The sequence below is a fragment of the Pempheris klunzingeri genome, chromosome 4, assembly GCF_042242105.1.
Source record: "Pempheris klunzingeri isolate RE-2024b chromosome 4, fPemKlu1.hap1, whole genome shotgun sequence".
Lineage (NCBI taxonomy): Eukaryota > Metazoa > Chordata > Actinopteri > Acropomatiformes > Pempheridae > Pempheris > Pempheris klunzingeri.
In genome coordinates this window covers 20,301,770-20,329,164 of record NC_092015.1, presented here as the reverse complement: position 1 = coordinate 20,329,164, position 27,395 = coordinate 20,301,770, and the positions used below count along the sequence as shown (strand labels likewise).

The 27,395-nt window shown below is 42.1% G+C and overlaps 1 protein-coding gene across 3 annotated transcripts in view; it reads left to right on the top strand.

Moving 5' to 3' along the window:
- Window positions 1-4,937, top strand: part of ets1 (v-ets avian erythroblastosis virus E26 oncogene homolog 1) — a 35,825-nt gene extending 30,888 nt beyond the window's left edge. For all 3 annotated transcript variants that reach the window (XM_070828965.1, XM_070828964.1, XM_070828966.1), the window contains 2 exons: window positions 1,316-1,434; window positions 1,692-4,937. In XM_070828965.1, the coding sequence (XP_070685066.1) occupies window positions 1,316-1,434; window positions 1,692-1,907 (335 nt within the window). In that variant the 3' untranslated portion in view covers window positions 1,908-4,937. The remainder of the gene's footprint in view (window positions 1-1,315; window positions 1,435-1,691) is intronic.
- The last annotated feature ends 22,458 nt before the right edge of the window (window positions 4,938-27,395 follow it).

The following is a 27,395-nucleotide window of genomic DNA, read 5'->3' as shown; positions in this document are numbered from 1 at the left end:
TTTTTTTACATTTTTTATGTTTTGTCAAAGGGTTGCCCACATTCTGGCGTGAGAGCACAGGGGGCTGTATCACCCTTATGTGGGCTCGCTGTTACAGTAGCAGACTTTTGGAATGCGAGTCAAAAGTTTTCTGTCTGAAAGAGACCCAGTGTTGCACAGCCACTTCTTCACCAAAGTGAGAGAGTGGCTGTTGTCGTGCACCCTCTCCAATCCTAGCAAGGAGTAAAGAGGCCTTACAAGCACCATTTCAAGCGTTCAACCCACACGTCTCTTTCCCTGAAAGCTTTTGTTTGTGTTGTATAAGAGTACATTTGGTTTTCTGAGGCACTCGGCGGAGGTAACTGTTGCCTAGCTTCAGTTTTGCTGAGGCGGTGAGCTGCATAGGCAGGTGTGATTTCTACATGCGAGCCTCAAAAGTGGGTGGGTGAGTGAATATGCTGAAAAACCACAAGATCAAAGTGTTTTGCAGTGAATGTAGTTCAGAGACAAGACCAGCCTGTTTTTGGTCGTCTTTGTTCTGCTTTCCCTCCTTTTTTTTTTTTTCCCACAAGATAATATGTTGTTGTAATAGCGCTGGAGTTTAGTTTTAACAGGTTATTATGTTACTCTTCAGTCGTGCTGAAATGCAACCCATTATAACATTACAGATGACTTTGCAACCGCACTCTCACACAGTCTGCATTCAAGTCTCTAAGATGTGTTGCTGAAGCCTACAGAGCCAGCCCCTTTTATTTTAACCTAGTGATTTCATCTGTATGGAACTCATACAGACACAGACTCTAGATTCACATACTGCATGGGGCAACTGGCAGACAAGGGAATACATGATGAATGGGACTGTTGTATTTAGGAGGACATTTGGTTCCACTGCTGCACTTCAGTCTGACCCAGATTAGAGGGTTTACTTTGTCCCTCTCAGACACAAGTGAATAATTGGCATGCATATTTAACGTTGTCATACATAGCAGAATATACTTTGTTGAGATATAACATGCTCCCCCTCTAAACCTGAACTGCACCTCTCTCACTTTTAAGGGTTTTCAATGTCCTCTTATCCTTGCAGTGCATTATATAGTATCTAGTTATGCTGGAAATACCACAGATGCAATGTATTATTATATAAAATACAGGATTTTGGTGCAATGAGCTAATAATAGGACTACAAAACTTAGTAATGTACCCTTATTATGGAGCCTGATACCTTTGCCTCAAGCTTATACTTTTCAAATTAAATCCGCACATCAACAACAATGCGTCTTCTCTTTTTTTTTACATGTGTACCTCTCTCTCTCCCTCTCTACCATCTGTTCTGCAGGCAGCGGCCCCATCCAGCTGTGGCAGTTTCTTCTGGAGCTGCTGACCGACAAGTCTTGCCAGTCCTTCATCAGCTGGACAGGCGACGGCTGGGAGTTCAAGCTTTCTGACCCAGATGAGGTGAGAGGCCGTGACCCTGCTGGTCACTGGAACATGTGCTGGGAGGTCCTAAGTAGTTGGCCAGATGAACAAGATGTCTTCTGACTTTGTAAAAACGTTTGCACACCTTGTTTGGCTCCATCACTCTTTGCTGGTTTTGCATTCTCAGATTGTGATGTGATTTAGAAAGAAATGTGGCTTTGGTTTGAAACTTGCTACTGTTATGCTTCATGTGTTAATGAATCACCTTGACACACTCATTCCCTGTGTTGCTTTAGGTTGCTCGGAGGTGGGGCAAGAGGAAAAACAAGCCCAAGATGAACTATGAGAAGTTAAGCCGTGGCCTACGCTACTACTACGACAAGAACATCATCCACAAGACGTCAGGGAAACGTTACGTCTACCGCTTTGTCTGTGACTTAAAAAGCCTGCTGGGGTACACTCCTGAGGAGCTCCATGCAATGTTGGACGTAAAGCCCGATACGGACGAGTGAAAGCGAAGACGAAATAGGAAGTGAAGACAAAAGTTAAGGAGCCACATGGACTGTGGCTCATAAAGTGGTCTTAACTGTTTGATAGAGTCGGTAAATCGTTTTTTGGGGGACCAAAATGTTTTTAATGACTAATTGTGGTCTTTGTCAACTTCAAGCTCCTGTCTCTCAGACCATATTTTAAAAAGAAGGAATAGCCGAAAGCCTGTATTCATACCCTGTTGCATTTGAGATGTGTGTGCGTGCATGTGTGTGAGCGTGCATATGTGTGACATGTACTGGTATTATTTAGCAGCTCGAGGCAGATGGAGCGCTTTCGCGTAGAGTTCCGGTTCTGTTCTGCCTAAGTAGCACAGCAGGGAGAGGAAAGGACCGAGACAGAAAGTCTGAGAAAACCGAGAAAAAGAGCAAAATAAAATTATTTGTTTCGTTGTTGGGGTAAGCAAAGAACGGGCGGAACGTTTCCGCTAAGAATAAACGGTTGCCAAACTGTAAAAACTGAACCAAGGAAAGAATAATGTCACATTTACATTCGTGCTCACTGTTTCTCTTCGGCAAAAAGAGAGCTTTCAGCTTGGACCAAAAAGTGTTTCTAATTTGTTGTCTGAGGAGCAAATGCTTGTGCCAGTATTATATTATTGATGTTGAGAACACCCAATGTAGACCGACCAGGCATATATTGGAAAGAGTATTTTTCTTATGTTGTTGATGAAGGTATTACAGTGGATCCAAACATTAGATGCCAAGTTTAATTTTCTGTTCTCTAGCAGCCTTTAACTGAAATGTGCTGATTTGTAATCAGACAACACTATAGACACCGGACCCGTTTAGCAGGGTGTGAGGACCTGGTGGAATTACTCATACCAAAAGTTTCTGATAGACAGACAACTGAAAGTAGCCGTTGCTTTTGAAACTGACGCTTTCACCTTTACGTACATGTTTGCCTCTGTGTTAGAGACACATATTGTGACTGAAACTTATGCATTTTGCATATACCACCAGTATTAGCAAACTGTAGACAATCTATGTTGGGAAATGCAGGAGTCTTTGGTAAGAAGAGTTGTTTAATGTGCAGATTAGATGCAAAATTTGTCGGTTCACTGTCCATGTTCGTGTTGCTTTAGAAGTGTTTGAATAGTCTTCTGTCCGTCTGTCTATACAATAAAATCACAAGTGAAATATTTGGAGGAGCAATTTTACAAAATCCTAAGAATGTCCTTTTTTTTTGTCATACAGTACATTTTAGTCACTTGGCAGCAGCTGCAGTATATAGTCTGAAGGTACAGTGTAGGAAAAAGGGACAGGCAATAGGCACAATGTTGACCAGAGAGAATTGGAAGTTGTACGTGAGAGATAAAAGTTGGCTGAACAGAATCTGTGGATGCTGCAGGTGATGATCTTTGCGAGGCCTGGTAGACTGAAAGAATTTATGCAAGTTGGCACTGCTTGGAGGTTTGCATTACACGGGTTGCGTGTTTCATTTTTCACCACCATCGTGGTTGGATGCAGCTTTCGTCTGAAACCTCATTGCAAATAGAGACGTTAAGGACCAGTGGCGTACATTTGTGTCACTCATCTACGAGCAAAATAATTTTCAGCTCGTAGTGAGTAACTTGTGTGTGTTTCCACCTACTTTTGTGCAGTTTGCTCAGAGTACATGCATTAAGATTGAGTGGTTACATTTGAGCAAATTGGCAGCAGTTTTCTCCCAGCAGTGGGAACAGTGGCTACACTGGCCTTATGGGAAATGCCAAAGTGGAATATCATCTTAGAATACAATGTTATTGTTTACAGTGGCTGAATGTTACCCATATGGATGAAAATAGCTTTTGAGATGTCTGTTTGTACAGATTGTATTTCATAATGCTTTATTGAGACCCAGATTACACAAATAAGCAAGAGACAAAGCAGGAATAATAACCAAAACCCATGTGAGGTCTTTGGCCACGGTGCTTCGGGTATCGTCCACAGTGTTTGAAGACAGGGACCAAAAAATCTCTCACATTTTTGGAAAGTGTTGACTTGTCTTTTATCTTTTGTTAAGACGTTGGAAAGCACACGGCTTTAGGACAAGCAGAAATGCCTTCGCTGATCTGGGTTTCCCACTGAGTGTAGAAAAGAGATGCTGTATATGTTCATAATGTTTAATTGCGAACAAAAGCTTGTCCACCATTATAAAGCACTGACTCACAAGCCCCCATTCCATGCTCGTCACCTGACACGAAAGAAATTCATTAGTAATAAGCTGCACTGTACTTTCATTCTTTTCTGCATATTGATGTCTTTTTTTCAGGTTCTTTTTCCGACATCAGTGTTTCATGTTCGAGAGAGCTTTAGAGACATTTAAAACGTCATTGTAATGGCTGTTAGTGCCCTGAATCAAGTTTTTTTTTTTTTTGCCCCACATACGGTCATTATATTAGCATGGTTGGCTTTGTAAGATTAATGTGCTAAAAGAAAGATTCTGTTACCCACATTGTTAATATTTGGAAAGTTATTTTGTCAGGAAAACATACTGTTGTTAAATGTCACAGAGTACAATCTACTGCAGGTCTTATGTATTAATGAACCTTAGTGGGGCAAGTGTATACACACCAGTAGTTTGTGGCATATGCATATCTCAGAGTGGATTCAGAAGGAAGACCTTTTTTGTTTTGGATGTTGTTTTTTTTGTATATTTTATAGTGTCTCTGTATTTTTGTTATGAGATCATTTTTATTGTATTTAGTTCACAAACATTTGAATATTTTTCAATAATTTATATTTTATAAAAGACAAGAGACGCAGACAGCTGGTGCTTTCATGGGAATTTAAAGGTAGCGCAGGACAAAATAATGTAGCGATGTTGTTTTTTATTTTGTTTTTGTTTTTATTCCTTTTTTTATACAGAAAATAGACCTGTCTGCTTGAGAAAAAAAGGCTGATGCTGGCCCATCAATGATTTCTGCTGGAAAGGTTTTATAAACTGTAGCTTCTATTTCTAAAATGTACTTAATGTACTTCAAAATGTTATAAAATATATGTGAACAAAGATTTCATGATTGTGTGTGGTGTCATTGATTACATTGATATATAGTGATATTGATTATTATCATATAATATTGACATTTTTGCCTTGATAGTGCTATATACGGATATACTACACTATTATTATACTACACTAGTTTTGGTATTCTATTTAATTAAGCATTATTACCATTGTAGTATTATCATTGTAGTATATTATACAGTTTTATATGGAAAAATACTGCTATTTTATATCTTTTTGCAGGACATTTTGTGGTGTTGACTGTTTCTAAAGCACTAGCTGTTTGAAAGTTAACATTAAGAGTCATCAGTCATTTTCAGGATGGATAGAAACATACATACATGCATACACGAAAGATTGCTTTCAATGAGGAGTTGATATATCAATGCTGTCTTACTCAAAGTGTCACAAACTAGTCAAACAAATCTGTCCATTGTCCAAATCAGCACACTCTGGTCCTTCAAAGGGGAACTAGGCTGGCTTTGAAATACACGCAGGCCATGGTGAGTCCCAGTTTTAATGACTGTGTCCCATGCACACTGATGAGGTGACGTCAAAACAGAACCAGCACACTGGGGCCCATTCATGTGCTTGTAACCCTGGGCTCATATAAATTCCACTGTAGATAGAAAACATACAGGGCCATGGCCTGCTGCCCCAAACAGCACAGCTGTTTGGCCCTGCTGCAGCACTCGAGTAATACGGCCAAAATAAAGACCCAGTAGGCTGTTTTTTCGGTTTTAAAAGATCGCTGAAACTGGAAAAAAAGTCAAAAATGATTGTAAACATAAATGCAGCTTAAGGTATGTGCATTTAGTTTGGGACTGATTTTCATAAAGGAAAAATGGGCCATGTTGCAGTATACAAAGCACTGTAAAAGTGGCAATGACGCTGATAAAATAGGACACACATACTGTATAAATCAGAAACAGAATATACATACATGACTGATTTTCCATATTTCACATGTATCCACAAAGCAAACACAATAGAGCTGTCTTCTGTCTAAATCAAACCCATATTCTGCTGTTGGACCTGTTCATGATGTTCTTGGCAGGGGGCAGGCTGAGGTTACCCAGGTGGTTCTTCTCCTCTTCCACCTCCCTCGCTCCGACTGGGCTGATGATCCAGACCAGACGTGATCGCTAGGCAGCTTTTTAAATACTTGCCCGTACAGTGCACGTTTCCAACAGACCTGGAACAAAATCCAAACCATTATGATACCACTCATAAAAGCTCACAAAGCTGGCTCATGCAGAAACACTTTACACCCCCGCCCCCCCTCCCTTTGCCTCATTCAAAGAAAACTTCCACTGATTTAAAGCAGTGTTTACAAGCGAAAGACAGCAAAGAGAGACATTAGGAGAAGAGGAAGTCTATGCAGAAAGTGAGAACTGTCACACCTAGCAGTGGTAGAAAGATGTCGGATGATTTCTGCCTCTGCTGACAAAAAGTTTCACCTCCTGTCGTCAGCAGCTTACAGCTCTCTTGACACTGGAATGCAGCCCGTTTGTCAGATTTCAAACCTAAATATTTATCTAAAGGGTCTTACCAAGCTACATCTGTCTCCTCAATGTAGTCTTAACATGAGTGAGAAAGACCTGGTGGGAGATTTAAATGATGTACTGGTGTATATTGGGGACACAAATGCAATAAAAGCATAAACTTCAGGAGTGAATTTATTATTACAAATGGATTGGTTATCATAGCTGCTCTCTGGATTCATCAGTCTGTTGCACTGAAGGTGTGTTTCCTAGTACAGAATTTTGCATACTGATGAGTGTCTGTTAATGTCTGTTAATGTCTGCCTCCATGCAGGCACCCCATTTTAAGGAGAGCCCATTATCACATTAACAGCGCATGCATGTACTGCCTATGCTTTTTAGCCATTTCTTTTTCACACTTACTTACTCTAGTGCCTCTCTAAAGCTATACCACCTCTCACAACCATATAGTTCTACATAGTTTATAGCAGGACAAGCTGGGCGTTGCATTTCATGGTATATTGTGTCTTCTTTTGTAAGTTACCATTGTAATACTGGGGAATAGGAAGCCAGAAACACCATGGGGTGCTTTACTGAGCACCATTTAGATGTCAATGTACGTTTTATGGAGTTAACTGAGCAAAACAATTAGTATTTTAGGGAATACTTGTGTGGGAGCGCAAAGTATGAGAGAAGGGAATGGGAACTGATTTCTAAATGATGATTGACCGCTGCATCAGAGAAAACTGCCACTGTGATTGAAGCATTTTTAAATCCAATTACTGACTGTTTTATCAAGCCGACAGCAGTATTTAACACTATTTAAATATTTCGAGCTCAGTAGCAGGGCTTTCTGTTGTGCTCCATTGCTTTCCAGACACACAGTGTCCTTTGCCTCGGATCAAGTCATAATTACTAGCAAAACATTTAAATGAAATAACAGACAGCACTGTGGCTACGTCAAATTACAGAATCAGTCTTAGCAAATACTAAATACTAAATTGAAAACATGTGGCAGCTAGCAGCACGCAGTTTTGTGGTCCTAACAGTAATTTGTAATACATTTAGTAAATCTGTCTTTGTATCTCTTAAACCAGTCACACTCATCAGGCCTGGCGAATAGACCCAGAGGAAACTGCTTTTGTGGTGAAACTACAGAGTATGTACACCATAAACCATAAATCTCCAATGAAAGTTACATAAATCTCCATATGAGAATGTTACAGGACACGCAAAGATCAATGCGGCAGAACTTGGTATTTCAATGACACTGAATTGAAGCCTGACCACCCTCTGGCTCCAAAGAGCATTTTTAATATTAGGCACATTAATAGTCACACAAATCTGACACTGGTGGTCACATTACTACACAGTCTGGACATCATTATTCAATCTCTATCAACTTGACTTTCAACTCAAGTTTTGACGCTTTAACAGTCTACATTCTTTGGATTTTAGACCGAATGGACCCTCTGCTATGAAAAGGATAAAATACAGCTATATCTGTCCTACCCCTGTGACGCACAAGAGACCAACTCAGTGGTTCCATTACGCAGAGAACTTGTGAAATATGACCAATGTGTCCCAGAGGGCCCTGATGGTCCAACTTAAGACACAGTAGCCTGGGGATATGTCCATGTCCTATTGTCCTTCATGGTTGGGCTGACTTAGGCCAGTAAGCACTCCAGTGGTGTCCAGGGACAAACATAAACAGAGTTAGATCTACCATGTCTTCTCAAATATAACCCCTCTCGTGAATTTTGGGAAGAGAGAGCCACTTTAGAGTTTAGAGGATAGAGAATTAGTCCAAGGATAGAAAATTAGTCCAACTCTAGCAGATTGGACACTAGTACACTGGGCTGTTTCAAATATCTACAGGCTCACTCCCCAGATTGGTAGGATGAAGCTGAGTGGATGTAACACTGAGTTTGCACTGGTAGTTTTTGTTTTGCACAGCTGGGTACAGATGCAGGACAAACAATAGCATTCAAAGGAACGTCTGATGTTTCAACCTGCAGGGTCAGGCAGCCATGGTTAGTCTGACGATAATCTTGTAGGTCGAATTCATTTAAGTTCTGTGTGTTGGAGAATTTCTGAGAAGGGACAACTATGGCTTTTCCTTAGATTGTCATCTTACTGCTGCTTATGTAAGACATAATCTGATATGACACAGATGCTTTCTTCTTTACTCACCATATATGACAGAAAGAGATATCTTCGAGCTTGATAAAAATCAGCGGAGCTTTTTGGGGATGTTTTCCTTAACATTAGTGACTCTGGACAGTCTTAACCTCATATCAAATATAATATCAACTGTTTTGCTTAATCATTATGAAACAAATGTGGATTGCACAGTGTAATGACACCCTTCTGCAATTAGACAGGTTCCCTATATGCCTCATTTTCACAATGCAATTCTGTCCGCATGATCTTCCGCGATTTCGATTTGTGCTGCGCGACCAAAACAGGGAATGCTAGCACTTTTGTTTTCCCCCGATAGCTATCAGTATCATTCTCAAGTAGCTACTGCCACACACAGACAGGGTCCAGAATTAACATCCATTCATATATGCAAGAAATTATATTAAAAACTTTGTCAACAAAACAAAACCAAGTGATACCTCCAGAATCTGGCTGGTGTGCTGCAAGGGATTGATGGCCTGGGAGCCGGGTTGTTTGCTGAGCGAATTTCCTTAGTGGAGGACAAATGTTAGCAAGCAGACAACTAGGACGGATGGACAGACTGTGCCTCTTCCACTCCTCCCCCTCCCTGCGATGTGTGACGCTATAAAATAAATGAAAGACCACAAAATGAAACACACAATATATATTGTCATATTGCACAGCTCTAAGGAGAGTGATAACATCCGAGGTAAAACAAGAGTGAGCCTCAGACCTTGATGGAGACATCAGAGGGTTCCCAACCGATGTCCAGTCGGCATTCTTTGTATAACCTGCTAACTTATTAACACTACCAGATGTTTTAGTCTGCCTTGATCTTAGCACTGAGATCCGTGTTTCTAGCTGAAATTGGGATTCTTGTGGTTGTTTCTTGCTTTGGGCCATAGCCAGGCTGCTGCTTTGCAACAGTGGAGTAAACAGTGCAAAAAACAGTGCACGTTGAAAAGTTAAAAAACAAGTTGTGTATTTCCATTTTGAATAATGGTGCAGATTTCTGCATATGACTGAGAATCTTTATTCAACTTTAGGAAATAAATGATATGTGTGTATTAGTGTCTTCAATAGCACATATCAATTTACAGAGTTGAACGTGAAAGTTAAATAAAATGGAGGCTATCTGAGCGACCATTAAAGGCTGTCACAGATATGTTCTTCAGCTATAGCAACAATGGTCTGAAGGTTCATCACACAGTCTGTACCTCTCCCGTTCACCCCCTCCTCTCGTTCATTGTATTGTTGTGTCTGAAATGTGTCGAACCACATGTCTTGGCAGGTGTGGTGACTGTATTATCCAGGCTTATGAAGGGCAGATCCAGACCATCCCCTGCTTTGGCTGGCAATTTGCATTTTTATTGCCGTTGTCGCATCCTCAGTTAATACACCATTGACTCCCAGAGGCACCCCTGGACCTGACGGCATCACCTTGCTATCCCACCTGAAATGAGAGTGCCTGCTGGCCTCCGGATCCACATTGGCTGAAGCTCGGCTACCAGTCGACCTGGCATTCTGGGACGGAAATGGAGTGTCCTCTCATGTTAATGTGGACTTTCCATTAGGAAAGATGATTGATTTGTGCTGTGCTGTTGCTGTGAATAGGCAATAGACTGGCACAATAAAAGAGTGAGATGGGGCTTTGTGTGCAGGTGAGGCCGTATGTGAACTAGAGTGTGACTGAATCAGGGTGCTGATGATGGGGGGAGAGGAGAGGTGAGAGGAGGAGAGAGGGGGCCTGGGGACGGAGACAAAGAGAGATGAGAAATGGAATGGAGGGTTGAATATCAGAGGGTGAAGGTTAGGGGGTGAAAGGGAGTAAAGGAGGAGCGGAGGGGTTTAGAGGTGTGGAGGGACGGGGAGATGAGTGGTGCAAGATGGCAAAGGTGTGGAAGCTCTCAACTGCATTCATTTCAAACACTGCCTCCAAACTGGATGAAAGAAGACAGCAGAAAAGAGAGAAGTCTTCTTTTCTTTCCTGACAAAAGAAGAATCAATTAAGGCAATTGAATAGCAAGCCAATTGGAAGCATTTTCATTTGAAGCGTATAGGTCTTTATACATAGCTGGGGCACTGTGATAGTGTTTGTCGAAGCACCATGAGAGAGAAAAGGAGGGAAAGAGAGTTCAGCTGGATTAAAGCAGGTTTTGGTCACTGTCCAGTTGAACAAGCAAATGTTTTCGCTTTTCTTTCACTGTGAGTCGACTGGGATTCAGCAACTTTCCCAGGACATCTGCTCCCGACGCCCACGTTTGAATCTCCATCCAATAGGAGTGCTTCTTTCACCCCTAAGACCAGCCAGTTCTGCGCAGCGATTGGCTGCCCGGGCCAGGGCCCAGAAAGAGAAGGCTGAGCCCTGAGAATTTTCCGAAACATTTTCTCCTCTGTCTTGGCTTTCGCCAACATCTGCTTCCAATCAATGTTAGTGAAAAGACCGCTTCTCTCCCTGCTGTCTGGGTTACACACACACACACACACACACAAGCAACCTTTTTCCTACAGCTTTCTTGTTGTAACTGTCAGGCAATTTAACATTTTAACCACCATTAAACATGCATTATGTGTACTATCTTACACTTTATTCAACTACTTTTCTAAATGGTGTCTTTATGCTATATATAAAAAAAATATATATCATCATACATGGCAGACTTTTCAGACTTTTGTCTCAAAGAATGATACATCATTATTCATCAGTAAATTCATGAGCAAGATCTGACTTGTCTGGGAGCACAAAGGGCAGAAATTGTTAAAGAGAAAAATATTTTCACAGGCACACACGCATTCAAACACACATTGAACATCCCTGTAACTGCTGCCCGCAGCACTTCATCCCACCCTTCTCATGAGAAAATAGTACTAAAGGTCAACTTCCCTGACCACAAGCGTCAGTTTCTGTGACTTTTTTTTTTGTCTTACTCACTTACTTTCATTCACAGCTCAGCCCTCCTGTGTGGTCATTACTGTTTCTCCTATTGCGTGACTTTCAACAAGACAACAAACTGCAGAAAACCCTGCTTATTATAGCAGGTACTTTCCACAGATATTCAGAAATAAGCATGGTGATTCACTGTAGCCAAAGAGAAACACACAATGAAAGCAGCAGTTACTCAAGTTCTTAGCAATAGCTTGCTATTATCAGTAGGGCTGGCTGTGTTGTTTCTGCCAGCAAACTGCTTAATAGGCTTTGGCCCACATGGCCAAACATCATGGGAGAAATAACTTGGAGGTTCTGAGTTTGGTCAAGTGAAATTAGGGATTTATTATTGTGTAAGAGAACTGTTGAGGCTGTCCCTTGACAAATCTAAACATTTCTCACAGGTTGCAATAAGGAAAAATATGAAGGCTACCTTTAGGTATACCTACAGTATATATACCTATGAGGCTACCTATATTAATACAGGATTAAATGCTACTGAGCTTCCAGGATATTTCAAATTTCACAATACCACTAACTGCTATCATACTTTCTGCTATAAATACTCATCAGTATTATCAAAAGCTGCACTGTGAAGCTGTTGCTAATGAAAGAGCAGTGTCCTCCAGTGTAGATAAAGATGCAACCAGTGGCTGTCTTATTTGAGCTTCTTCCCCATTGACCTTTGACCCTCAGCACTACTGGTTTTGTTGTCCTGCTCCTGCTGTAGAACGCCTGATTTACAGCACCGTGGTGCTGACTGGTCTTCAAGAGTAATCCTGGGTCAGACTGGGCTAATAAATCTGTACTGTGCCGCTCCAGGCAGGCTGTTCTCATCCACTGTTTGTACAAACAAAAAGCAATGCACTGTATTTCGTATACAGCCCATATGATCATGAATGGCGGACAATGTTTTTATTATCAGTGGAAAATGCAATATTTTAATATAGTTTTGCATCACGATGTGTTTTGATAACCTTTCTAGCAGGAAATGTGCATTTTATTTATTTATCAAAGGAGATATAATTAAAACTGATGGCCTTAATGTTAAGCAACCATATTGTTGAGTTATCACTTTCGTGATTTTGTCTTAAAGAATGAAAATATGATTCAAACAACATGAAAGCTACGTGCTTTCAGTGATAGCAGTGTTGATGCAGCTACCATATCAATGATAGAAATTGTTGTAGAATCTTTGTAATGCAACAAGTTTGTATTAATTCTCTAAACAAAAATTATGAAAATAAAATGCAAATTCTTTCCTAGACAAGCTTCCAAAATGCATTTTACTGCTGAAACTATCTTACAAAATTGCATTTTCCACTGCAGTTTTGTTTGAAATGTTCACTGCAGGAGCTGTGTAGGGGAACGCTGATTGCTCGTGTTTCTAGACATTCATAGGATTATGCATGAAAAATTGTGCATAACATTCTTATAAGATACTGTGCACACATGAGAATACATTGCTTCAGGAGAGGATAAGGCAAACCTAAAGTTTTCTGCAGTTTCATTCTTGTTTGATTTTTTCCCTCCACCAAAACACATTTTTCTGCTTTTTTCAAAACTTTTTAAACACTGTAAGTAGCTTTACATTTACATATGTCAATATGACATCTGTTACAGAGTCCACACCGATTCTGTAAATTGTATCTCAGCATATTACAGTACCCTGGGGATAGTTTTCTCTGCCATTCAATGTTCAGAACATGGAAACATGGAAGAAGAGTTTCTCACTTTTTAGTTGTAAGAAGCATCTTTGCTATTTATCTTATTTCTATAAAATGTAATATGTTGGTACTCCCACTGGCACTGCCCTCCTTTGACTCCAGTTTGTGCATGCTTTTTACTGCAGGCTGGCTGCTCACTAGCACTTATCTGGCTTAACTCTCTGTTTCACTGGCCTCCTCTGACGCAGCTCACTGGCCCAGCACAGCAAACACAGAACACCGAAAACATAAAATACGGTGAGTGCAAATATGTGTCAGTTAGATGTACAACTGAGGAGGCTGTGAAAAGCCAAGTCTCAGCACCTGCTGTCCCTCTGTTTGCAGTGAGTCATGAGAACTGGCTGATGATGTGCTTCATGATATGTTGCATGCTCTGTTTTGGCTTACCTTGTAGAGGAGGTGGCTGAGCAATTGCCTCATATAAATGAGCTCAGCCCACGATTTTTACAAGATCAATTGGAATGGTACCACAAAAGGCTGGACAAAAGGGAATAATGGGGGTTGTAATCAAAATTCCTTGTTCACTACGTGCTTTGGAAAAGCTCCAGTGAAACTTTCTCTGATTAGAAAGATTAGAGAACAACTAAGTATCTTGTCCCCATCTGGAGTTTGAGCACAGCCCCTTCTGCATAGGCCGCAATGAGTGAAGTAAGCTGTTTCGACCTTTGGCACTTTAGAGGTTAAAGTTTTGTGGGAAAGGACAGAAACACCACGGGTTTGTATGAAGGCATATGTATACAACATGAATGAGCTATTTTTGTTGCAATAACAAATCAGTGCATTTTCTCGGTCCTGAGCTGTGGATTCTAATGGCATAGATTAGAGGAATGGAGTGAGAAGTGAGAGGGGCAGCTCCCCTGGCACCACAGGCCATGTAAAAGTGGATGTGGCCACCGTGACATCACTCATTGGTTTGCGGACTGCCGTTCTGAAGCCTGGAATTTAGCATTTTCAGAACTGCTATCTTTATTTTCGAGTCCGAAGTGGCGTCTGAGATTTTTCCCCTTGGCTCCGATTGAATAGACTTGTGTCGGTCAGATGTCATCTGAGTGGTCTCACAGCAAGAGGCCTCCAGGTTTGAACCTGTTGGCCGGTAAAATGTGGTTTGCAGTTTGAACCTGGGGCCTTTGCATGTTGTCCCACTGTCCCACTGTACAAATACATGCAGGTTCAGTTAACTGGTGACACTAAATTGCCCGTAAGTGTGAGTGTGAGTGTGTGTCAGCCCTGTGATTAACTGGTGACCACTCCAGGGTGGACCCCGCCTCTCGCCCAATGTCAGCTGAGATTGACTCCACGACCCTTAAGGGTAAACAGTATAGACAATGAATGGATGGGTGAACTCTGAGTGGCTAGTCACAAGGTAGTCCCACCTTAAAGCATGCCCTGCTTTATCGTCTATTTCACTCTAAATGAGACCATCATTTACAAAAAGAGTGCTATGCTGCATTGAACAAGACTTGAAACAAGTGCCGGAGAGCCATAAACTCATTAGGAACATGTTGACTGAGGTAATACATCAAGTTAGAAGTAGGACCATTTTCTCATAGAATTCTATACAACGGGTCCAAGAGTTGGCGCCTAGAGGCCAATAGAAAGAGCACAGGTTTAAGGCACTCCGTACTGGCTTCACTTTTCATACCCGTACAATATGTCCACTTCTTTTGTATAGTCTAGGCCTGGACAGACCAGAGGAGGGTGTCTTGACAGAAGGATGTGTGAAAACAACGGGATGACATGCAAAAAGCAACGTGTTCTAGTTACTACTTCTTTAGGGATGGCAGGATGGTCAATCCACCACTTTGGCCGAGATCGAAATATTAAAACTGTGCTTTGTGTTTAGTGTTGATGAAAAAGTGCTTTCATACTAACATGTTGAACAATGTTGAATATAGTGAACAATAAACCCTGTTTAACAACAGCACGTTAGCATTTAGCTTAAACCTCAGAGAGCAGCCAGCTTAGACTCTCAGTCTCGTTTCTTGCTGTTTGTTGGTTAAGCTTTTTATGGACGCCAGTGGAGTTATAATAATAGAGACATTTAGTCATTCAGATCTTTGTTGAACTGTAAAAAGAAACTTTCCCAAGCTGATAATGTCTCTGATGATTTATTTGTATTATACCAATGGATGGATGATTTGTTACAGTTACAGACCGAAATAATTTCCACCCAGACTCTCTTAGCAATTATTATTATTACAAAACCTTAGCCACATTTATCTTAGTGTTTGGTGACCGAAGGAGCTGTAGTGCTCCAGTACCTGGGATACAGCCTGTGCAGCACCACGCTCAGCTCCACTCCTCGCCAACACACCAGAAGCACCGACTCCTGATGTATAGTTACAACTGGCCTGAGATCAGGCTATTGAATGACATGGATCAGTGATATCATGTGAGTGTCCTGCTCTAATGCTTTTTGTCTCTGGAAATGTAATTGTGCCTGGCAGCTGAAGGAGACCAAAGAAACTGGAGGACAAAAGTAGCCTGTCTTTGATTTTATAGAAAACAGAGAGTTTTTTTGAGTTTTAGGTAAACTTATCTAGGAAAAGCTGTCAATAGTAAGGGTCCTCAATGGTAAGTCTTTGTTTTGTCTTCTTTACTGTGATTGTTTGCAGTGTTTGATTTAAAACTATTCAAAAGCTCAAAATTAAAGTTCAGACAAATCTTAGACATGAAATCAGCTTTGCCTGACTTCTACAAGCCATTCAGGTATACCGCAAGTAGCATGAGCAGAATATTTCTTCCTTAATCATAACCACAGGGCAACATCATCGCTATATTTTTATATGAGCCATAAATACTCTGGGAAACCCGTGGAGTGAATAGCATCTCACCTACGTTTACATAAAGCGGCTTCAAAACTCTCTGTGGTTGCTATGTAATCATGCATTTTCTGTGACTCTGCAACTGCGATATTTTTCAACAATAAAACAATCTGTGCGCTCACATCCCTTTTCCTCTCACCGTGTGAGCGGGAACAAAGTCATGTGGTCATGTGCCAAGAAGCTCTTGCTCACATAACCACAATCCTTGCTTATGCTGCCTCCTCCCCCAGACACTGACAGCGCATGTATCTCACAAGATCCAAGATGAAACTTTGAGGGAAAAAAAAATGAGGACAAGTTCTCTCCTGGCTGTCTTCCCAAGCGTCCTTGTCTCAGGCAGTATAAACAGGGCTCTCCTGGTGACTCAGAGCTAATGTAAAGCAGACACAGGTTGGTCTGGCGCCAACCGATCACCGCCTCACTGAGACAATGAAACCTAAAGATGACAAGAGAAGAATATAATGCCATGTTTAGCAATAAGTGGTGTAAGGGGGGGGGGGGCAGTGGCTGTTCACACGCTGCGGAGGAGGCGAGCGCTCCTCAGGTCACAGAGTTTCCCGTACAAAGATCCGTTCCCTCTCTTATAGGCGCTCAATCAGTGCAATAGACTATAAAACTCTCAGCTGTGTGGGGTTTGCATGTGAACGTACAGCGGTCATGATTTATGTTTTTTTTTTTGTGTATTTTGTGGAAAAAAAAACAGAAAAAAAACATTGGACTTGGAATTTCGGAGTCTTGCTCTGCTTGATGTCCTACTTCTCACATGAAAGTATTGTGACAGAGGAGGTGTAAGCTGTGGATCAACAATCATTCCCATGGCAGGAACTTCTGCATGCAAGGATCTTAAAATGATAATGCCCTCTAAGTCCAGATGAAGGTCAATGATCTCTGTTTATTTCTCTCTTTCCTCACTCTTATACTCTGCAGTGGTGTATAGTTGTTTTCTCAGTGTGTGTGTGTGTGTGTGTGTGTGCTGGGCTTGTTATAGGATTTGACACTACACAGATCCTGCTGCTCTTTATCAGTTTAACACATGGGACTAGCCAGAGATTACTCACTAAGTCACCATGTAGTCCCTCTCGCTTCTCAGGGACGTTGTGTAATTCTCACATTTTAGCCATGCAGCTGGATAAGAGTCATTACACTTAAAGTTGTTGTTATAGCAGTAATGAATCTAACCGTTGTTGGTTGCAAAAACAGTAGAAAAACAACCAAAAAAGACAAAGACAAAAAAAAAAACCCAAAAAGAAACAATAGTGACAAGTTTGAAAAATAGCAGAAACCAGAAATACGGGGCTGCAAAACAACTGTCAGAGCTGTGTCAATCAATAGCCCTCTCGTGACTGTTCGAGGCAAGCCAAACAGATGTTTACACAAATCTTTTAAAGTGGTAACAAGAAGTCACGACTCACTGGAGCAATTTAACCTCACTGACTCCCACTGCAACTTGTGTGGCACTTTCTGTTTGGTTTGAGGCAAGGTGAAACAACACGGCAAAAGAGAAACACTCGTGAAGCAAGCTATCTTTAACACGCTCGGCTCGCCCGGCTGCTGCTGCAGCCACTGAGAGGGCTGCAGTGACAGGTCTGGAGGCTGGGACGACTGCCTGAGCGTGCTCAGTGGGACACCCTCCCAGGCTTTTCCCACATCGCTGGGGGCCGGGGGGTGGGGGGAGCGGGGGCCGAGGTCTGAGGCGAGAGGTGGGCTCCTCGCTCCATAGCAATCTTCTGGGCTGTGGCTGGGAAAAGCTACGGCCCACTGTTCTCACCATCTCCCCCTGTAGTCACTAACCCCTCAGAGAGAGCGCGAGAGAGGGACAGACGGAGAGGGGAAGAGATACCCAAGGAGAATTGGTGGTCAGGGAGTCAGCGGAGAGAACTGAGTCAGAGGACAGTTGATGTGTGGTGAGAGGGGACTTGCTATGAGGTGATAACAAATTCAATCAAAGCAGAACCGAGTATCTGGCAAAAGCGACGCTGCTACTAAATTTGGGAGCGGGTAGTTTGTTGTGATCTCGAATAGACGGCAAATAAATTAGATTAACATCAATGTTTTCCTGTTATAGAAGTTGTGTTTATGTGTGTTCCCTCATCCTAAGCTAAACTGTAGTCATTCTTTTCAAATGACTCATAGGACAACTACGTAACATCAACAAGTCAGTGTGATTACACAACATGTGGACCTCATACTTACATTAAATACACTTGAAGGTTGATCTGGAAATGCCAGATAAATGCATGACATCTACGCAGGAACCCATTAGATGAGAAAGTCAGTTCCTCTAATAAGATAAAAAGTATCTCCATGACAACATTACCCTCGCCTCAGCTGAAGAGCAACCTCTAATTGATTGTTCACCTCGGACTGGTGCTGCATCACTGCGGCTAACATGCTAACAAATGGACAAACAAAATATAACCTCTGTTTGACAACCTGTAATTTCTTGTGCTCTTTGTCTTTCCCCCCACAAACATATCAGCAGTCTTTCCTCAGTTTACAGTCTCCAAACCAAATTGTCGGTAGGATTGCAGCTGGTGGGATTAGGAAAACCATTTATGAGTTGCCATTATTGTGACTGGTACGCTCAATCGAGAAAGACCAGCTGAATCATTCCCATGTAGAGCTACGTCACGTTGCCAAGTTTCAAGAGTAGTTTTCTACTAGTGATTTGCTGTTTTGATCAAAAGCCCAAGAAGATGTCCAAAGTGAGTCTTGATGGAGAGTGGTGACTCAGTGCTAAAGATAGTAAGCAGTAAATACTTGTGAAGATCCACAGGAAGGAGTGCAGGCAGATTCTTAAAGTCGAAATCATTTGGTGTGCAAACTAACCAAAGCAGTTAGAGCACTTTCAGTATCTACACATTCAGTAACCCCCCTCCCTCCCTGTCAGGATATGAGAATGAGTGGTTGGCAGTGGTAGCACAGATGAGGCCTGGTGAGCAGGGGGAGATGAGGGGGAGGTGGTTTGCATTTAGGGCCATTGACCAGGCAACCATTAGCAATTTGCTCCACAGTTGTAAACACAGAGCATTAGAAGTGGAGTGGACACACATGCATATCAGCACGCACACAAACCTCCATCCACAGACGCATCACACACACACACACACGTACACACACACATGCACGCACACTGAATGACCAAGAGGATATACTGTGCTGATTTGACAGTCCTGTCCACTTTCCGTTTAGCTGGCACTGCTCTCTCTCTCTCTCTCTCTCTCTCTTTCAAACATACACACACGCTCCCTCACTAACAGAAGCAAATACAGGAAACCACCTTTATCAGAAACTCCACCCCAGAAGTGATTTTTTTTTTTTTTTTGCTGCATCTGCAAAGCTGAACACCTTTAACCAGCTTGAACTAAAATATCAGCAGTGTGCCTCCCCAGAACCACAATCCTCCTCTGAACAACAAAATAAACACACAAACCAAGACATGCTTTGTTTTCATAGAACTTATCTGACGGAAGAACTCACAACCGCAGTGTGCCGTAGTAAAGAGGATGATTATTTCAACACGCAAAACACAACACAGTGCAGCTCTTTGGTCTATGATGATCACTTGGACTTCTTCATTAGGGAGCATAAAAGTTGAAAGAGTTGCATATTCATTAGGTGCAACAGCATGGTACACTTATAAATACAAACTCCCAACATAATCATGCCTCCATAAAAAGGGTTGGTTTATACTGACAGGCCTCTCAATAGCAATAATGGCAGCTGCTTTGCAAGTGATAATGTCTGGAGATTAAGGAGCCCTAATGAAATTATTAAGTGCATGATGAACTTATGTAGCTTATTACTTTGATTATGACATCAGACAAGAAGCTTTGGGAAAGTTACTAGAAAAAAATATATGAATAACTACATAACACACAATATATGTTTATATACAGTGTTGCCCATAAAGTTGGAATAAAATGTTTTTTTACCTCTTCTCATGAAATGATTGTGACAATGTGATTTATTCTTGATAAATAAAGTGTATATGTTCTCGACTTTATTGATCAAACTCTTCCAAACATATCACAGTGAAACTTAAACCACAATTAACCTTTTGCAAACTGTGTATTCAGGTTTTAACAAAATTGGGGGTATTGAACAATTATTCCAACTTTATGGGCAACAGTGTATATATGTATTACAGATATAGAGCTACTGCACATTACTTCTTTCTTTCTTTTTTGTTACTCAGCTCAGTGGCAACAAACGTGGTTTGCAACAGCTCTGCATTTAGTGTGTGTGTGTTGATATGATGCCGTGTTAGTAATTGGTACTGTAGAACCATATGGCTTAGCGGTAATTAGACCTAACGAGGAATCAATTTACTTCATTATCATTTTATTCAATACTAGCTGTGCCGTGAATGCAGGCGTACCAGTTAAGCTCCAAGACAACTTTGTTGTTATCAGAAGACATATTACTCCAGCTCATTAGAATCCATTGAGAAGAAATTGATATAAACCAAATCCATCCAACACCTGGTAAGTCAGACAAGCCAACCCACGTGTGTGCATGCATGCGTGCATGTTTGTGTATGCATGTGTAGTGAGAAAGTGAGATAGAGTGAAAGAAAAAATGCAGGGAGAGAGAGAGAGAGAGGGAGGGAGCAGGTGATGAGTATAAAAAACATTGCCCTGAAGTAAAATTCAAAACTGTCTTGGGCTTTTCAATGAACTGACATAACACAATTCTCACGTTGTTGCATATTTCATACCTTGTTAAATATAATTAGAACAAGGTTTTACGGGAAGAAGTCTGCACGGAATGCATTCATTATAGCCAAGAGTTAGTGTTTACTAAAGAGTGATGAATAATAATCACTGCGCTGATAGCAGCTGTAAAAAGGGGACTTTGGTGTTGAAGAGAGTGTAGAGTGTAAAGTACAGCTGGTCTACAGGCAGGTCTGGATCTCTGTGGACAACTGCAAACACTTTCAGAAGTTTGGTTTTAATCATGATTAGATGTGATCAGATGGGCTTAGTCACATATGTGTGTCAGTACAACGTTGGTGTTGACACAGAACTGCAAATGAAAGACAAATATGTAATTTAAAAATGGGCTTATCTGGTCAGCGTCATGCTTCTGCTATTCTAAGTAGGTGTAAATAAATGGAAAGACTGTTTTTCACTAACGTCAGACAGGGCTTCTTTATTGCCAGTGGCTTGTGGCCATGTACCAAATTATTTACATCAACTATAAATGTGCATTAGAATTAGATGATACTCTTAACAACCATGCACAGCATCCCTCTTGAAGCAACTAGGCACATATGCATGTGAGTGCAGCAGAGATAAGAGCCATCCCTGGGGTCTGCATGTAGAGGTAGTTTATAAATTACAACATTGAGGCCAGGAAGACATTAATGCAGAGCATCTGTGGGTGTCAGAGGGTAGATCTATGTGTTTCTGAGCACCGCCATGTTTTTTTATTTACCTGTGAATGAATAAAGAGATGATTTATCAATTCACCTCTTGTGTTCCCCACTCCGGAGAATTAATCAGCTGCCTGACACATGCACCGAGGCAGACAGGGAGGCAGACAGAGGGAGGGAGATGAGAGGAAAGATGTGGATGGGGGGGAGGTGGCTGAGAGGATAGGGATAAGGGTGGCACGAGTCAAATTGGAAACATATCCTTTCAACATGTCCTATCTGAGCATTTTATCTGTGAAAAGAGGCACAAGGGAGATGACCCCCACAGTTCAAAGGCCCAACTCAATTCAGTGATGAAACCGTGGCCAACTCCTCACCAGCCGGACCAACTGCAACGGCTGCTGAGACACGGAAGTGTGGTGCAACACTCCCAACACCTGCAATCCATCCGTAGGAAAGTGATAAAGCGTAAGAAAGCCAAGTGGGAGAAAGGAAGGTTTCCACGTCCTCACTGACACAGTCTTTTTATTTGAGCAGTCATGTCAAATACCAATTATTTCGAAATGAAGAGAAGACTGTGGGTCAATATCAAGGACAAACATGGACCGACACAGCACTCCTCCTAACAAAATACCTTTGAAGAAGAAGGACTGGTGTGCCTATGGCCCTACACCCAACCTCTATTTTTATCTGGGCCCAGGTGGGATTGGATCCAGATGGGGCACCTGATCACTGCTCTGTCCTCTGGGCTGGAGTTTCCAAGCCGTAGGTCTAACCCTTTCAATGCCAGCCACACTCTATCCCCTAGAGACTAAGTGAAGAGCTGGGAATTGAATCAAGCAGTGAAATATTGTCTGCATGTGTGTGTTTCTGAACGAGTGTGATCCCCATAATGATATGGAAATTCAATAACTGTTTGACAAGTGTGATTTCTTGATCATTCCCTTCCATGCAAACAAGACATTATTGATAACAGCAACGTGGAATACGATCGTCCCAATCAACCTCATAGATCAACTTCCCTCTAAGACTGGGAACAATAATAACCATGGCATCAAAATAACTTGGAATTAGGTGGCTTATACACTGAACAAAAATATAAACGCAACACTTTTGTTTTTGCTCCCATTTTTCATGAGCTGAACTCAAAGATCTAAAACATTTTCTATATACAAAAAACAACCATTTCTCTCATATTGTTCTGTCTAAATCTGTGTTAGTGAGCACTTCTCCTTTGCTGAGATAATCCATCCCACCTCACAGGTGTGGCATATCAAGATGCTATATTTGACAGCATTATTATTGCACAGGTGTGCCTTAGGCTGGCCACAATAAAAGGCCACTCTGAAATGTGCAGTTTTGCTTTATTGGATGATATGAAGAGAACACCTCTCCAACATGCCAGACGCCGTCGAATGTGAGCATTTGCCCACTCAAGTCGGTTACAGCGACGAACAGTCAGGTCGAGACCCCGATGAGGACGACAAGCATGCAGGTGAGCTTCCCTGAGACGGTTTCTGACAGTTTGTGCAGAAATTCTTTGGTTAGGCAAACCGATTGTTGCAGCAGCTGTCCGGGTGGCTGGTCTCAGACGATCTTGGAGGTGAACATGCTGGATGTGGAGGTCCAGGGCTGGTGTGGTTACACGTGGTCTGCGGTTGTGAGGCCGGTTGGATGTACTGCCAAATTGTCTGAAACGCCTTTGGAGACGGCTTATGGTAGAGAAATGAACCTTCAATTCACGGGCAACAGCTCTGGTGGACATTCCTGCAGTCAGCATGCCAATTGCACGCTCCCTCAAAACTTGAGACATCTGTGGCATTGTGCTGTGGGATAAAACTGAACATTTCAGAGTGGCCTTTTATTGTGGCCAGCCTAAGGCACACCTGTGCAATAATCATGCTGTATAATCAGCATCTTGATATGCCACATCTGTGAGGTGGGATGGATTATCTTGGCAAAGGAGAAGTGCTCACTAACACAGATTTAGACAGATTTGTGAACAATATTTGAGAGAAATGTTTTTTTTTTTGTATATAGAAAATGTTTTAGATCTTTGAGTTCAGCTCATGAAAATGGGAGCAAAAACAAAAGTGTTGCGTTTATATTTTTGTTCAGTGTAGTTCCATAAAAAGCACAGCGCACACATACAACACAATACAGCCCAAAAAGACCTGTTCTGTGGTAACTCTGTGTTAGGATCCTGTTGGATTTCTGTCTCCCCTGCCCTTTCTCCCTCCTGTGCTGTTTCCCTCTACCTGCCACCTGAGCAGAGGTTACTCCAGGTCACTCCGCCCACGCACCTGCAATTCACACACAACTGACACCAATCTCCAATCAAGCCACCCACTCCTTCCCTGCCTACATAAGCCCAGCCCAGATCACCACTCTCTGCCAGATTGTCCATTGCACTTGGTACACTTCAGGCTCCTTTCTCCAAGACTACTTGTGATTTTGCTCGTGTTTGTTCTCTGTCCTGGTTCCGGTTCCCGCTCCTGCTCCCTGTTCCCCCAGCCTGTCTTCCCCGGTCTCCATCCCGTCCCTGTTCCACCTGGTTGTCTTCCCTGGTCCCCACCCCGGTCCTGCTTCCCGCTAGCCCCTTTTCCCCGGCCTTGCTCCTACCCGTTGGTGTTAATAAACCCATCTGTCTCCCAACCACCTAGTTGTTCTGTGTCTGCATTGTGGGTTCAGCCGGTTTAATTCCGCACAACACTCTGCAGCTTGATTGCATTATGGGCCCATTCGTTTTAAATATTAGGGCAAGAGGGGGCTGTGTCTTATGACCCAGTGGCATGGTAGAATACCCCAGACCCAATGGGTTAACCTAACAGGAAACCTGGAGGATACACCCTATTAGGCCTGTACTTCCTGCTACTTTCAGGCATGTACAATTTATGAGCCCAGAGGTACAGTGCACCACTGCAGATCTGATGGATTTCCTCTTTCGCTCTCCAAAAAAAGACAGAGCCAGAGTATTTTATGAAAGAAAAATGAGTAAAAAGGAGAAAAAAGCAGATAAGGTGAATAAAAGAACCATCTGCAGGGCACTCTGCAAAGCCTTGTGCCAAACGGTCTGGAAAGAATCACACATCTTGGCAGTACATCCTATAAATATGCTCTGATCCTTATAATTCAAATGAAATGTAGGAGGATATTAAATAGATCCCATTGCCTGAAAGCCAGTGTATATCAGTGCCAGTGGTGTGAGTACAGTAACTCACCAGGAATAGACGCTTCTAGAAATAACTCAGAATTGATAACAGATTTACATAGACGGCTTTAGACAGGCTACAGTTTCCTTAATGACAGGTATACAGTGTATGTCATCTTTGTCACACTCAACTGACAGACAGAACATACAGTGGGGCAAAAAAGTATTTAGTCATCCACCAATTGTGTAAGTTCTCCCACTTAAAAAGATGAGAAAGGCCTGTAATTTTCTTCATAGGTACACTTCAACTATGAGAGACAGAATGGGGGGAAAGAATCCAGGAAATCACATTGTAGGATTTTTAATGAATTAATTGGTAAATTCCTTGGTAAAATAAGTAATTGGTCACCTACAAACAAGTAAGATTTCTGGCTCTCACAGACCTGTAACTTCTTCTTTAAGAGGCTCCTCTGTCCTCCACTCGTTACCTGTATTAATGACACCTGTTTGAACTCGTTATCAGTATAAAAGACACCTGTCCACAACCTCAAACAGTCACACTCCAAACTCCACTATGGCCAAGACCAAAGAGCTGTCAAAGGACACCAGAAACAAAATTGTAGACCTGCACCAGGCTGGGAAGACTGAATCTTCAATAGGTAAGCAGCTTGGTGTGAAGAAATCAACTGTGGGAGCAATTATTAGAAAATGGAAAACATACAAGACCACTGATAATCTCCCTCGATCTGGGGCTCCACACAAGATCTCACCCTGTGGGGTCAAAATGATCACAAGAACGGTGAGCAAAAATCCCAGAACCACACGGGGGGACCTAGTGAATGACCTGCAGAGGGCTGGGACCAAAGTAACAAAGGCTACCATCAGTAACACACTACGCCGCCAGGGACTCAAATCCTGCAGTGCCAGACGTGTCCCCCTATTTAAGCCAGTAGATGTCCAGGCCCGTCTGAAGTTTGCTAGAGAGCATTTGGATGATCCAGAAGAGGATTGGGAGAATGTCATATGGTCAGATGAAACCAAAATAGAACTTTTTGGTAAAAACTCAACTTGTCGCGTTTGGAGGAGAAAGAATGCTGAGTTACATTCAAAGAACACTATACCCACTGTGAAGCATGGGGGTGGAAACATCATGCTTTGGGGCTGTTTTTCTGCAAAGGGACCAGGACGACTGATCCGTGTAAAGGAAAGAATGAATGGGGCCATGTATCGTGAGATTTTGAGTGAAAACCTCCTTCCATCAACAAGGGCATTGAAGATGAAACGTGGCTGGGTCTTTCAGCATGACAATGATCCCAAACACACCGCCCGGGCAACGAAGGAGTGGCTTCGCAAGAAGCATTTCAAGGTCCTGGAGTGGCCTAGCCAGTCTCTAGATCTCAACCCCATAGAAAATCTTTGGAGGGAGTTGAAAGTCCGTGTTGCCCAGCGTCAGCCCCAAAACATCACTGCTCTAGAGGAGATCTGCATGGGGGAATGGCCCAAAATACTAGCAACAGTGTGTGAAAACCTTGTGAAGACTTACAGAGAACGTTTGACCTCTGTCATTGCCAACAAAGGGTATATAACAAAGTATTGAGATGAACTTTTGTTATTGACCAAATACTTATTTTCCACCATAATTTGCAAATAAATTCTTTAAAAATCAGACAATGTGATTTTCTGGATTTTTTTTTTTTTCTCATTTTGTCTCTCATAGTTGAGGTATACCTATGATGAAAATTACAGGCCTCTCATCTTTTTAAGTGGGAGAACTTGCACAATTGGTGGCTGACTAAATACTTTTTTGCCCCACTGTACATGATACTCCTCTGTTTGTCATATGCGCTGTATTTGTCAGTACATTTCCAGATGGTAGAACTTTGCTTCTTTGGAAATGTTTTCAAATGAACAAGCCGGAGAAATGACACAACTGCAGCGTCACAGTGATGGCAGAATGAAAAACCACAGCTGAACCACATACACAGCAAAACAGAGTAAAACTCTGGCTTCTTAACTTGCTTAGGCATTTACGTGAACCATATCTCTGCCAAAGATGGTCTTCTGCCAATGTTGTATCTTTGGAAAATTACAGATAGCCGTCCGCTTCTCTTCTAAAAGAAGAAGAAAAAGAGAAAGCATCACGAACTGCTGTCTGACTGTGGTGATACAGGGTGCTGGGTTTGTTTGTATGTGTGGGTAAAGAGGAGTGACACATTTGCCAGACCATCAAACAACGTCTCTGCTATCTGTCTGCAGGCTTCAAACACTCATTTCATGATGTAATGCGTTCTACGGCTTCTCGTCTGCTGATCGCCTCGCCTTGCAAGCGCTGCAGCCAAGCATGACAGACACCTTGCGCTATACATTCCAGATGTTATTTTCTGAACATAGACCAAGTTAAATGTGTTGTGTTTTATATGAAAAAAACAGCATGGCTGGAGGAATCTGTGAAAAACTCCTGCGTGCAGTTGTCCTCTATGGCAACAAACATAACCTGTAATTGAATGCTCACAGTATAGTAATTAACATCAATAAACTACAGATAAGTGTAAGAAAAGATGGAGAAAAGAAGTCGGAAGTAGTACAGGAGGAATGGGGTTAGGATGAGATATGTGGGTGGTTTAGCAGGGAGGAGGGTTGAATGGAGAATTGGGAGAAGGAGGATGGGACAGGAGATAAGCAAGCAGTCTCCACAGCTGTCAGAGATGATAGAGTAACTCAGAATCTCGTAAGAGACTGTCTCCAACTATTATCAAGCTGCAGTAAAGCTCTGATCCCTCTATTGCTCTGATACAGACGTTGTGGGTCTC